General features: G+C 40.2%; 1 protein-coding gene across 2 annotated transcripts in view; it reads left to right on the forward strand.

Moving 5' to 3' along the window:
• Positions 1-14103, forward strand: part of Atp13a5 (ATPase 13A5) — a 129689-nt gene that overhangs the window by 103615 nt on the left and 11971 nt on the right. For both annotated transcript variants that reach the window (XM_048453938.3, XM_048453939.3), the window contains exons 26-27: positions 5549-5723; positions 8527-8729. In XM_048453938.3, the coding sequence (XP_048309895.3) occupies positions 5549-5723; positions 8527-8729 (378 nt within the window). The remainder of the gene's footprint in view (positions 1-5548; positions 5724-8526; positions 8730-14103) is intronic.

Raw genomic sequence — 14103 nt, forward strand, 5'->3', positions numbered from 1 at the left:
GGCACCAGACCTCATTACAGATGGTTGTGAGCCACCATGTGGTTGCTGGGAATTGAACTCAGGACCTCTGGAAGAGCAGGCAATGCTCTTAACCACTGAGCCATCTCTCCAGCCCCGCAGCTTACAGTTTTAATGTGTTCTCCTCTGGTCACCTCCATGGCCAATGTCCTAAGAGGTGATGCTCCAGTGGAAGCACCACCATTTTCATTTGCCCCCCCCCCTCTGCTTACCCACAGCTAATGATCTCAAACTTTCACTGTCTCTTCAGCAAGTCTTTGGAATGGATAACATGTTGATGTAGCATGGTTTTAAGACAGTCATTGCAGTAGCTGATGATGGGGTCCAGCCTGGTCCAGTAAGACGACATATTTCAGTAGATAGGAGGAGGCCACATGGAGACAATTAGGTTAAGAAGGCATCTGTCCATCATACACAGGCATCTTTTACATAAACCTCTCCTCAAATGGCAGTGACCTTTTCTGCGTATGATCCTTTGGAGACTCTTGTGGGAGATGTACACCCTGGGAATCTCGTGAGGAACACTCAGAGCTTGGTTTATAGATTTACGGTCGCCTTTAAATTTGGAGCACGCGAATTATAATGTATAATTTCCAATATATATGCATCCAATGATTTTGAACAATTAAAGATCATAATTTGAAATGTCAATTTCTCCCCTGTAGCAGGCTCAGTGTGAGGTTTGGTGGGAGATAAAAGTGGAACAAGGCGGGGTTCCTTTCGCAGGGAGTTCACAGTCTGCAAGGTGGCATGTGTGAACAATATGACTTACTGTACAACATCCTGCAGTAGGATACCAACATGAATAACACACTGGGTGAGCTCAGAAAAGGAAATAACTAATTTTAGGTGAAATATATTATCTCATAAGCTTGTATTTTTCGGCATACAATCTGAATAGCAAATGTTATCATCTTCATTTTAAGAAAATCTGGACAATTCATAATTTTCCTGCCTGGTTATAAACCGTGCTGCTCTCCAGGCTGGTTCAGGTATCCCACTGTGTTCTTTTAAACTTAGAAATCCATCCTGTTGCAAATAGTGCAGGCAGAGACCACAGGCTTTAGGATCGGACTCTTTTGTGTTCATATCATTGCTGGGCTACTCACTGTGTCCTTAAGAAAGAGAATCTACTTTAACTTGTTTATTCATCTGCAAAACTTAACCTATTTTGTATTGCTTTTTAAGGAAACAAAGATAATATTTATAAAAATCACTTGGCACAATCTCTGGAGTTTAATGGGTGTCCCAAACCAGTAATCGTTTTCTTCTAATAACCAGGAATACAGATTTCTTATTAGAAATACAAGGAATCTCTGATATAGGAAATGTTTAATACCCAGTGTAAAAATAACAACCAGCTGGTGCCACAATATCACAGCATCACAACTCACCCCAAATTCGGTGACTTATGTCACCAAGCAATTTCTCTCCCAGTTTATGGGCCTAGATGTTGACTGTCATTCAGCTGATCTAGGTTTCTCAGCTATGCTTTACACTGGAAATAGTTTATTCCAATCAAGTTGAGCTCAGATCAATCCCGCCTTTCTCATTGTAGGGCCACTGTGATGGGCCAGACAGTGTATTTTCAGCAGAGCCTGGCAGAGCCTGACATTGTGAGCCATGCAAGATTGTTTGAAACAAACGCTAACATCACCATGACCAGCAAGCCCCAATTAAATGCCAATCTCCTATGGTTTTTGTGTTGAAGAGGGAGGCAGAGTCTGTACTGAGCATGTGTGGGAAGAAGGGGGTATCGCCCAGAGCTGTGATGATACCTGTATTGAGTATCCACAGTCTCCTCCTCAACTTGATAGTTGCATCTCAGATGTGGAAGGCATCCTAAACACTGCAGCCTTTGCCTTCTGTGACTTAGAAGCAAGATGGCTGCACATGCTTCAGCACTGCCCACTGCCCATATTGTATGAGCACTTGTATGACCATGCACATTATATGATCACCGTCCACTTCTCAATGCACTCAATTAGCCACATCTGACACCAACTACCCATGGATAGATCAGATATCACAGGCTGAGGACACAATCACAAGAATGGTTTCACTTCAGACACCAGGGTCAACATTTGGAGCTCCTAAGTCATCTGAATTTTGACTAGCTATCTATAATTTAGCAGCTCCACCACCCATCATCCGGTATTCAATAATTTGCTGTTTCTCAGAGCCCACACAAGTGTAGTGTTTATTATCATGGTTTTATTCATGGAAAAATAATACAAGTTAGAATTAGCCAAGGGGAGAGACACATGGAACAAACTCTGGGAAGGGTCCTAAAGGTTTCTTCCACTGTTATTCCGTTGCAAAATCCAACTGCTTCATCTTTCTGGCACACACATGTGTGATAATGTACAGAATACTGCCAACCAGAGTTCAACTAAGCTTCCACATCAGTTTATACTGAGGTTTCATTATCTAACACAATCTATTGAATCATTTGCCACAAGGCTGAACTCAATCTCCAGCTCTTCTCCTCTTCCAGGTCAGGCAGAGAAGTTGCCTGAAGCCCCAGCTTTACTGGCGGTCTATAGGGTTGTGGCCAGCTGCATTTCTGCATGACATGGTTAGCTCCAATTCTCTTCAAAACCACAATTATCTTTTAAAACTTACTTTCAGGTTTATTGTGAAGTGTACGGGTGTTTGTCTGTCTGTCTGTATTTGCATCACTTGTGTGCCTGGATCTCACAGGAGCCTGAAGAGAATCAGATTCCCTGCAACTGGAGTTAAAGCCAGTTGTGAACCACTCTGGAAACTGAACTCAGGTCCTCTTCAAGAACAACAGGCATTCTTTAACTACTGAGCTCTCTCTCCAGCCCCTAGCATTAGTCATCTTAGCATAAACTATTAGTGCCCATTGTGAAAATAAAGATGTTCCTTTCACCTAGAAAATGTCAAGGATTCAGGGGATGTATCATAGAATCTAGGGATAAAAGTATGTCATATTCTTTTTTTTTAAGAACAATGTTTTTTATTAATTCTTTGACAGTTTCACAGAATGTCATTTTATTACATTTCCTCCCTATCCTTGACACCTTTGAGGCTCATCTTCCACCTTCCAACTTCATGTCCTATTAAAAGAATAGCCCATCAGGTGCAGTCTATGCTGCCCACATATGCATGGGTGTGGGGCCATCTGCTGAAGCATGGTCCACCTACCATAGGCAAACACCATTAAATAAAACTGACTTCCTCAGAAGTCATAGCAAACTGCCAGTAACTCCTTGACTATGGGTATGGTCTCATGGGCTTCTCCTCTCTCCATGCTATAATACTGTCTTGCTAGGCCTTATGCCATTATATATTATTTATATAGCAGAGCTGCTATAAATTCATCAATGTGACGGTCCAGTCACATCCAAATGACACTGTTACAATCTTGTCCTCCCAGATATCCGGTTCTAACAATCTTTCAATCCCCATCTTCTGTCATATTTCCTGAACCCTATGAGTGGCAAAGTAGAGATGTCCCTTTTGTGGTTGAATCATGCCACTTATTCGCTGCACTTTGATCAGCATGTGTTTCTGAGTTAACAGCCACCCACTGCACAGATACATTTCTCTGAGAAGAACTGATGAAAAGGGAAGGTATAGGATGGACAGTTAGGAGAGAGAAAGGGGTAGAAGAGGGGATAATTAACACTAAAGAGGTTTGAAAAGGCCATATGCAAACCTACTATTTTTATAAGCCTCATATATATATATATATATATATATTTGTATTTTGTAATACATGTATAGATATTTGTATAGAGGTATTGGAGTCACCCTACATAAGAGACAGAATTCCTAAAATTTAAATAAAGAGGTTGCCCTATAAAAAGCATAGTGTTCAATAGGAGTGTCCAAGAGATACCCCCAAACAACCTAAACTATTGCCATTGCTCTGGTTTCCCACCACAACTTGGTGGTAAGACCTTGTTGCTAAAGACACAACACATAGGACATAGGGAAATCAAGTGGTCAAAGAAGTTTCCTCCTTGTTAGCTATCATTTTAGTACTGGAAAGTGTTATGTAGGCTAATGAGGGAAAAGTCCTCAACAGATTTTCATCAGCTGTGAATTTTGTAAAGCACAGTAACGACTAGTATTGCAAGAATTGTCCATGAGTGCAATAGTGTCACAAAGGTTACACAGGTAACCAACCACTTTCTGCTTATAATGAAGCAGAAAGAAATGTGTGCCCGATACTATAAATATGGCTAAGAACTGATGGTAGAGGAACTCACAGGCCAGGCCCAGGATAAACTTACTACCACTATTTTGCTAAATGGATAATACAGGACCAAACTGTACTCTAAATTAGTACCTTTGTGTCCATCATATTCCTTGGTAATAAACATAGTTTCTGTGTATCCACTCAACTTAGAACTGGGAAGGCAGAGTACGTGACCCTGCATATTTCCCAGCCTCTAACATTCTGCTCTGAAAACACTGGGATGTAACAGTGATGCCTTAGGTAGTCATAGAGAAGCTTTAGAACAAGCTAGTTGGGAGGGCCTTTGAGATGTGCTTAAACATTACACCATACTCTTACTTTACATAAAAAAGTGAAGTACCAGAAAGTTCCCATCGTCATCGCAGATCACACAGTGAACAGAAATCTATTTCATGGTTTGATTATCCTAAAGTCTACATCAATTCCCTTCTCCCTCACATCCACATGCATGAACATAAATTGAAGTACATGCGCTCTACCTTCTTAAAATTGAAAAGTAACAAGCCGAGAAAGGAGATGAGGGGACATATTGGAAGACAGGGATTAAAGCCTGACTTATATACATCTTTAAATGAGATGGTCTGAATTGGTAACTCCCCGTGCCTTTTCTCCTGCTCTGTCCTGAAAGGCAGAGCACATTCCGTGCTCATTGGTCTGTTAGAGCACCAAGCGTCTACGAAGTATGTAGTCATATTTAAAAAATTATATGTTCTTTTTTTTGTATTTCCAATCACTTTAAATGACAAACCCTAGGGTTGAAAATGCAATATATTTTAGCTTTGTTATCTGAAAACAAGATTTTTATGAGCCTGCCTCCTGTAGCAGACCAAATGGAACGCGCAGTAGCAATTCCCCCTGACATGTGTATCCAGAAAGGAACCAAGCACAACGTAAGATCTATCACAGTGCCTGGCCCATTGAAGTGCTTGGACACCATTGGTTGACCAACAGAGTGGATGCTATCTTTTAATTACCATACAGAGATTAGTTAGGATGGTACCTCTCATCTTGCTTTATGTATCATCTCTGCTGAATCCATGGGAAAAATATGAGCACCATGTCGTCAATTACAGAACCTATCAGACCTTTATGTTCTACTTCTGAAAGTAAAACCAAAGCATAGAGGAGACCAAGATTAATAGAGATGGATGTGCAATGACATAATGGCTGGTGTAGGCGTAACCCTTCGGTTGGTGCTTTCTCAAGCTGAGTCTTACTCAGAGACTCAAGGGGCTATGCAGCTCATCTTTTAGCCTCAAAAGCAAAATTCTAAAGGAAAACCATATACCTGTTTTTCAGTGAGCATAAATCACGCCTACCCGAAGCTGGCCCCATACAGACCAGCAGGACAACTGCTTTCTCCTCAGCTGCTGCTCTCGGTCTTCCTGAATTCCTGCTTCACCTGCATTGTGCTCGTGTCTGCCTTCCTCTCTGTGAAGCAGCAGCCCTGGTACTGCGAGGCCTATCAGTACAGGTGAGTCCATTCCCCTAGGTTTCCATTCTGAAAAGGATGTAGGCAGTGCACCGTGACATTATCTAACTTGATAGCAACAAAACCTCCAAAACAATACTTTCATACTGCAAATCATAAATGATAGAACAGAATGCATTTAATGGGTGGCATGCTGGGTGAGTACGGGGAGTTTGCAGGGAAAGATCTGTCACCATGGTTGCTGATGAGATGATCTAACAGCTAGATGCCTGGATATGTCCATTCCTTGGGGCATGGATTTCGTGCAGACCAAGGCTTGGTAAGCATTCCTGCACAGAGTCAGGGAAGAGCATCACAGGCTTTCTGAGGTGGAGGATCTTCTGGCAACGAGTTGATGATGCTACTGTAGTACAGGAACAGCCATAGGCAATATGGAAACTCAGGATTTCCTTTTCCCGAGGAAATATTATTCTCCTTCTGAACTCAAGCTTGTACTCTCCACTGTGAGCCTAATGGCCTCAGAACCCCAGAGCACAGAAACAGGAATGGAGCAAGTGACAAGTAAGATCTTCATTCAGACTCCCATGTCAGCAATTCAAGTGTGACTTGGACTACACAGTCCCACAAAGTTTCAGAACCAAATGTCCCCCTCATTTGGAGCAAATATACACAGAGAAGTACAACTGTGATTGGAAATAGGAGGAAGCAGGATGGAGCCATTGCAGCATGGCCAGGAAGCCAAGATGGCCCTGGGTCTATCACTACTTGCCTCACACCAGCGCTCACCTTCCTTGTCTGCAATGTGATTGGACAGAATTGCAAACTCTTTGGTGTAAAGCTCTGAGAGCCAGGGCCTCTGGCTTATGAACCCACCCATATCAAGACTATGACTGCTGGATCTTTGCAAACATTATATAGCAAATGGAACATCTACTATATACAAAGCACATTTATAAATCATAAAACCCAAAGGTATTACAAATTAAACCTGGCTGGGAACAGTGATGCATACCTATATTCCCACTTCTTAGAAGTCTGAGACAGGAAGATCATGAGGTCAATGCCAACTTTGACTATGTAGAAAGACACTTTCTACTGTGACATAAGACTATGACCAAAAGAAACTTGGGGAGGACAGGGCTTATTTTCTGTTTACTGCTCTAGGATCACACTCTATTCCTGAGAGAAGTCAGGGAAGGAACTGGCAGAATCTGGCAATACCTGGAGGCTGAAACTATGGAGGAGTGCTGCTTACTGGCTGGCTCCTCGTGGGGGGGCTCAGCCTGCTTTCTTCCACCATCCAGGACCACCTGCCCAGAGCATCACCACCATGGGCTAGGCCCTCTAACATCAATCCCCAGTCAAGAAAAATGCACCACAGACTTGCCTACAGGCCAACTCGAGAGAGGCATGTTCTCGGTTGAGGTTCTCTCTTTCCAAATGACTCTAGCTTGTGTCGAGTTGACATAAAGCTAAGCAGCCACTATTTCAAAGAAGGAGAAGGAGAAGGAGACGATAAAGAAGAAGAAAAAGAAGACAAAGACAATGATGACAAAGAAGGCAGCAGCAAAGAAGAAGAGAAAAGAAAAGTAGAAGAAAAAAAGAAGACAATGATGATGAAGGCGGCAGTGGCGAAGGAGAAGAGGAGGTAGAAGGAAGAAAGAAGTAAGGAAAGAAGCAGAAGAAGTTGTCTTACATTTGAGTTAATTGGAAAATAAGTTATAAACAGATGAAAAGTAATTTAAAAGTTTCAGGCTAAACAAGAAAGTCAACTAAAACTAATTTTCAGGTTTCGTCATAGTAATAAAGAAGTGCATTGCAAGTAGGTCGCTGAGAGCTGGCAAAGCCTAGATCTTAAAGACACATTTTGCTGAGTAAATATTGTATGCTTCCATTATGATAGATGCCAAAGAAATTGTTGTAAATTAATACAAAAACCACAAAGGAAACTCATAATATATGGGTGAAAATAAAAAAAAAACTCAACAAAATAATGAGCTAAATGCAGCAAAAGGAAAGAACAGGGGAGGGGAACTAGAACTAATTCTCATCCAGAGTTAGATATAATGAAGGGTGAAGAATAAATAAAACTGCAATTAATGGGAACTGTATATCCATCTCAAACTTTTGTAATAGTTTGGGAAGAGCTGTTGTTGTGTTAGCAGAATAAGAGGTCTCGGTAGGGGACTTGGAAAAAATAAGACCAGAAAGATAGGTTGAGGGCAGAATGTGCAAGTCTTCTCAGTGAGGCTGAGAAGTCTGAGCTTACCTTGTCAGTATGCTAGAGCCAGAGACACCTCACGATCAGACACACTATGCTGGGTCTTTACTACAATCCCTTAGCTTCCGAGGAGAGAGTGAAGCAGAGAAACAGCTCAGGATGCAAGTCAAGAGGCTTCCATCAATAAATAAAAGAGAATATACACACACCAATAAACATAACACAGACACATACATACATATACACATTCATGTAAATATCCACATGAGTCTAAACACATACACACACACACACAAAAGCACACAGACACATAAATACACATTTTTCCATATGGTACATTTGCTGTTTGATTTGACAGCAGTTTCCCTAGAAATTGTCACCTAAGGCCTCTCAAGACAGATTATCTCTTCTACTTGGAGGACAGACAGGAGATAATTTTGATTTCTTCTGAATTTTATTTCTGCTTTGTCATTATGAGAAGTAAACATGACTTGTCCTGTCAGCCACCAACAGGGATAGGTGAAAAGCCGAAGTCACCTGGTAGTAATTAAATTACATTGTCATCTAATAGATTTATTTAGAAAGTATAGAAAATGTTCATAAATGCTGGCAATTCTTTCGTAGTGAATGCTTCCTCACCAACCAAAGTAATTTCTCAACCAATATGAGTGTGGAGCGAAACTGGACTGGAAACGCAACTTTGGTTCCTGCTTCCGTTCTAAGTTTTGAGAGCACTACCTTGTGGCCCATCGTCACCTTCAACTGTATCTCAGTAGCTTTCATATTTTCTAAGGGAAAGCCATTTCGGAAACCCATCTACACAAACTGTAAGTGTACAAAGTTTATAGTTTCGTTCTGAGTCCTTTTCTGTCCCCACTTCCTTCTCAGACTCACAGTTTCCCAGCAAATGAGACGTTGCGTCTCTCTTGCATGATAACCAGGTAAAATGGCCTCAGACGGGAGAGAGCATCCAAGGGCAGAAACCTGCTCATTTGAGGATATACAGATATTATTAAATGGTCAAATGAGTCATCAAGAACCATTCGACACCCAAGCTTATATATCAAGACATTTTGTAGAAGGCTTTTAAGGAACTCACAAAACCTCTTAGTAGCTTCATAAAGTTGGGACAGTTGCATTAAGTCTTTTATGCCCCTATTTCCTCCTTTGTAGAATGGAAATATTGTATGACCTTCAGTCTTGTGGTAAGAATTAAATAAAACATTTAAGAAAAGGACCTAGGGAAACACATAGGAATGTCCTCACATTTATAATATGTGCTTTTTTTAAAAAAATGCCTGTCTTCTCCAATATATTTCTCTAAGTAGAATAAAGGCAAATCCAAAACAAAAGCCCAAGGTGTTTAAAGCTATAATCAAGACCTCTGGTCAGGTAAACAAACCATCCAGAGTGTGTCCTTCCACACCTTTGAAAGCGGAAGTAGATACTGTTAGTGATTATGGCCGTTCAAGCAGAGCCTTAGGAAGTTCAGGCACGTGAACATCTCATCTGTCACACAGCTGGCTTCGCCGTGTCAGCATTGTTAAGTAATTCCACATCAAAGCGTACTCATGATGCCAGGCAGTATAGCTTAGTTACTGCAATCCTCACCTCACATGCCCAAAACTCCAAGCTTAGACCCCATTACCACATAAAACTAGAGTGGTGTCACATGCCTACAATCTTTGCATTTAGGGGGTAGAGGCAAAAGGATGGGAGTTCAAGATCATCTGGGCTACACAGCAAATCTGAAGCAGTTTGAGTTATAAAGCATTAAAGAAAAAGCAAACAAAACTTCTATAAATCATTTCAACTGACCTCCGATTTCCTTAAGACAACCAGCATAACTGTTTGGTGAAATCACGTGGAAATAAATATTTCAGCTTTTGAGATATGATTTACATTGATTTCAGAATATTTGTAGCAATTTTCATTGTTTCTTTTAGTTGTTTTGTAGCATTACAGCCAATGAGGAATATGAAAATACTTACTAAAACCAAACTTTTGCTGATCTGATAAGACTTTTTAAAGCATGGTATTTAATTTAGCTTTAATTTGGATTTTTATCAACAATGAAGAGAAATAGAGATCTGTACTATTAACCATGTTGCCTCTGACTTGTCTATGTACATTTTAATCTATTTTCATATTAGATTTCTGTTGCTTTCCTTATTTATCTGTATGAGCCATTTTTTTCCTTTGTAGTTGTATTTTCTCATTGTCTTTATGCACAGAAAGGTTTTTTAATTACAAAACAGAACCGATTAAACTTACTTATTTTAATGCTTTTTAAATTTTAATACAGTGAGGTATGTTTACTGTGAGTCAAGTTAGTCTACCCAAGTAATCAATTTTTCTAGCAGATTTTTGTACTATTGAATATCTAATATCCCTTTCATTCACTTATTCCCCCACTGAGAGTAATACCAGCCTCATCATATCTATGTTCATGTAAGTTACTGTTTAATTCTAGGTAATTTGTATTAGATACTGTACCTTTGTGTTACCTGCACATATTGCATCTGTGTGTAGAGCGGGTCTGCTTTCACACTGTCTTTTCTAGTTCACTGGACCTGTGTGCAGTGGCATGTTACCAACTGTCCTTCCTGGTGCATTAACAAGCAGTATGTGGGTGATGGGCTCTCATTTCTCTTCATTTTTTAAAGTATCTCACTTTTGTGTATTTTCTTCCAGATGAATTGTAGAATAATGTGCCCAACTTCAACATTTCTCCCTTGGGGTCTTGACACCTTGGGAAGAATTTATGGATTTATATAATTTAATATTCCCACACAGGAGCATTCCACATTCGTTTCTTATTTCCTTATTCTTGTGGCCAAGGATATGACCAGAAACTGGAGGAGGCATTTGCCTGTGTTACAGTTTGGGGGATGCAGTTCTTTGTGGCGAGGAAGGCACAATAGCAGGAGCATGCAGTGGTTGTTCATACGTGTTCACAGTCAGGAAGCAAAGATGACAGGGGTCAGGCCTCCTCAGATGCCTCTCAAGGCCTACTCCTGCTGCTCTACCTCCCTCAGGGTGCGCTACCTCCCTAAGGTTCCTCAACCATCCAAAGCAGTGCTCACCAGCTGGGACCCAGTTCAGACGTGTGAGCCTATGGGGATATTTCACAAGCAGAACATAGCACACCCCATCTTTATCCACATTTCTTTTATCTATCCATTAACATCTGGAGTTTTCTCCACTCTCGGTGCTGTGCATCTGAGAACTAATCCTGTTTGCTTTTGTTTGGTGTTGTGAGTCACTTCTTCATGTTGTATTTAGAACCAAATGTCACTGTGACACAGGAAGGGTGTGGTATCACTTTCACTTTCTACCCAGAATCCTTCCGACCTTTGTTGTTACCTTGAGTCGTGCGTGCTTCAGAAAAACAGTGATGGTGATTGCAGACACGAGTGTTCCTTCTTCTTTTCAAACAGCTAAATACCCGCCTATGTTTTCTAATGAATGGAATCCAGGATGTTAGATAATATCAAGGCTAACAGATAAATGGACACCTTATAACAACACTTGTAGGATTTGTCACTTAAACTGCTCATAAATATGTTTTTGGCTGTTGGTGAAATCATTTTGGAAAGCTCCTATTAGGTAATGAAAAGCTCCTCTGTTAGCATTAGTCAAGACAGATTTTAAAATCCAGGCCAGCAGACAGACTTCAACAGATGACTTTTCATTATCTGCCAAGATGAATACTCTTTTTGTATCTTCTTATCCCAAGCTACACATGTGTTATTTTAATAATTTTGTTATTATCTCATATTCCAGAGAAAATCCTACTTAGCTGTAGTAGAATAAACTTTTGCTCAACTGAATTTTGTAGCTTTTTGAAGAACTACATTTCATGTTGTATTTTTCAGACATTTTTTTATTATTGTTAGGTTTGGGCTTTAGAGAAAAACTTAACTTTTTCTTTTATCTATAAAGCTTTTAATACATAAGAATAATTTTTTCTTGACAACTTACAAAAATCTAGCAGTAAATTACTTGACTCCAAATCCATACTTTGAAAAGGTGTTTTAAAGATTGATTTGGGTCATACTGTTTTAAATTAATACCATTTAATTTGATACCATTAATACCATTTCATTGATATTATCAAACTTTATCATACCATTTGGGGTAAAAATTTTCTTAAAGTATTAAGCTCTTCCTGTGACCGCTACAGATTATATATATATATATATATATATATATATACATATATATATATATATATATATATATACACACACACACACACACACACACACACACACACCTATTAACCAGTTTTCACTAAGTCTGACAAAATATCTAAAAAAAAATTCATTTTTTTTTTAAATTTAGTCTGTGGTTATTTGGCTCTGTTGAGACCGGAACTTCAGTGTGGAGGAAATAATGACACGGAATATTTGTAGAGTGAAATTGCTCATCTTCTGTAGGCCAGGATGCAGAACGAGAGCAAGTGAGGGCTAGGTGGGGCATGGGAGTATGGTGAGGCAAGGAAGGAAATGGCCGGACTGGAGTGGGGTTGGGTGGAGTGAGGTGGGGTAAACTAGAGACCAAATATGCCTTTCAAATGAATGGTCCCACTAATTTCGTCTCACTGTCTCAATTTTTTACCACTTTGTGATAGTTCATTAAACTGTGAGCCTATCAGTGGGATAATTCATGATAAGGTTAGGACCCTCCTTATCTACCCACATCTTGAAGGTGAAACCTCCAAGCTGTGCTGGAGATCACGCCCTCTGGAAACCACACCCTCTGGAGACCACACCCCTGATCTCTTGGTGAATGTCTCAGATCCAAATCGCTAAGAAAATTGCCTTTTCTTTTTATTCTGGTTTTAAATGTATTTTTTTTCCATTTTACTGGTTAATAACAAAGTAGCTCTCAGACTTTTAATTCTATAATAGTTTTAATTTTTTCTTTTATTAGGGTTTGTTTTCCCTTCTTTCCTAAATTTGTTTTGAGTTAACTTCATGGCGCATATATGTTTCTTCATCTTCATGAGATTAGTTAGACAAGTATTCAAGGCTAGTCATTGTAGCTTGGATTCCATCCTTTATATTTTTCCCTACCAATAGTTTGACCTAGTTTCTTCTTTGGCCAACTGCTTTTCAGAACAGTGAGTTTTACTTGAGTTGAGAGAAGGAGGTCAGATTTTGCTTTCACTTTCTTCTGTTTCCCGTAGTAGTTCATAAGCATACATTTTGTTTCCTTTTTGATACAATAGACTTTAATAAGTTTCTTTATTTATATCCCTGGGGAGGGGCGTTTCGGTTAAACTCAGTCACAAATGACTGTTTTCATAGCTGTGATTAGACACCCTAGCCTCCGACACCTGCCTTGGAGAAATTGCTTCAGTGTTGTGTATGTTAAGCTCCTGGCTAAATTTATGAATATGCAGTTATTGTTAAAGCGCTTTCATCCAGTTGTATTACTCAGACTCTCTTGGTTCTTGAACAAGTTTGGCAACACTGTCTTCTCATGGGATTTGTGATCATGCTGGCGTCTCCCTCCCTCTTATATTTCCTGTCAATGTCTGAGTTTCTCATCAGTTCCCTCTGTCTTGAAGCAGTGTTGGAAAGTACCCTTGACTCTTGTCCCAACAAATGAACACCAGTTGGGGGGGTGTCATGTGTGTGCTTTAGTGTTAATGTGGAGGCAGAGGACAGTCATCTATGGGAAGGAGATAACGAACTCTGGGGACTAACCTCAAAGTCATTAGGCTTGGTGGCCATCCCAGTGAGGGCTTCTATTGCTGTAATGCAGTGGTTCTCGAACTGTGGGTCGCAACCCCTTTGTTGGGGAATGATACTTTCATAGGGGTCACCTAAAACCATTGGAAAACACAGATATTTATATTATGAATCATAATAGTAGCATAATTACAGTTATGAAGTAAGAATAAACATAGTTCTATGGTTGGGGCACCACAACATGAAGAACTGTATTAAAGGGCCGCAGCCTTAGAAAGGCCGAGCCCCACTGCTGTGATGAAGCAGCATGGCCAAAGGCAAGCAGAAGAGGGAAAGGTTAATTTGGAATATGCTTCCCATTGTAGTAGATCACTGAAGAAAGTCAGAACAGGAACTGAAACCCAGCAGGAACCTGGAGGCAGTAGCTGATGCAGAGGCCATGGAGGGGTACTGCAGACGGACTTGTTTCTCATGTCTTTCTCAGCCTACTTTCTTACAG

The sequence above is a fragment of the Myodes glareolus genome, chromosome 2 (assembly GCF_982192425.1).
Source record: "Myodes glareolus chromosome 2, mMyoGla1.1, whole genome shotgun sequence".
Lineage (NCBI taxonomy): Eukaryota > Metazoa > Chordata > Mammalia > Rodentia > Cricetidae > Myodes > Myodes glareolus.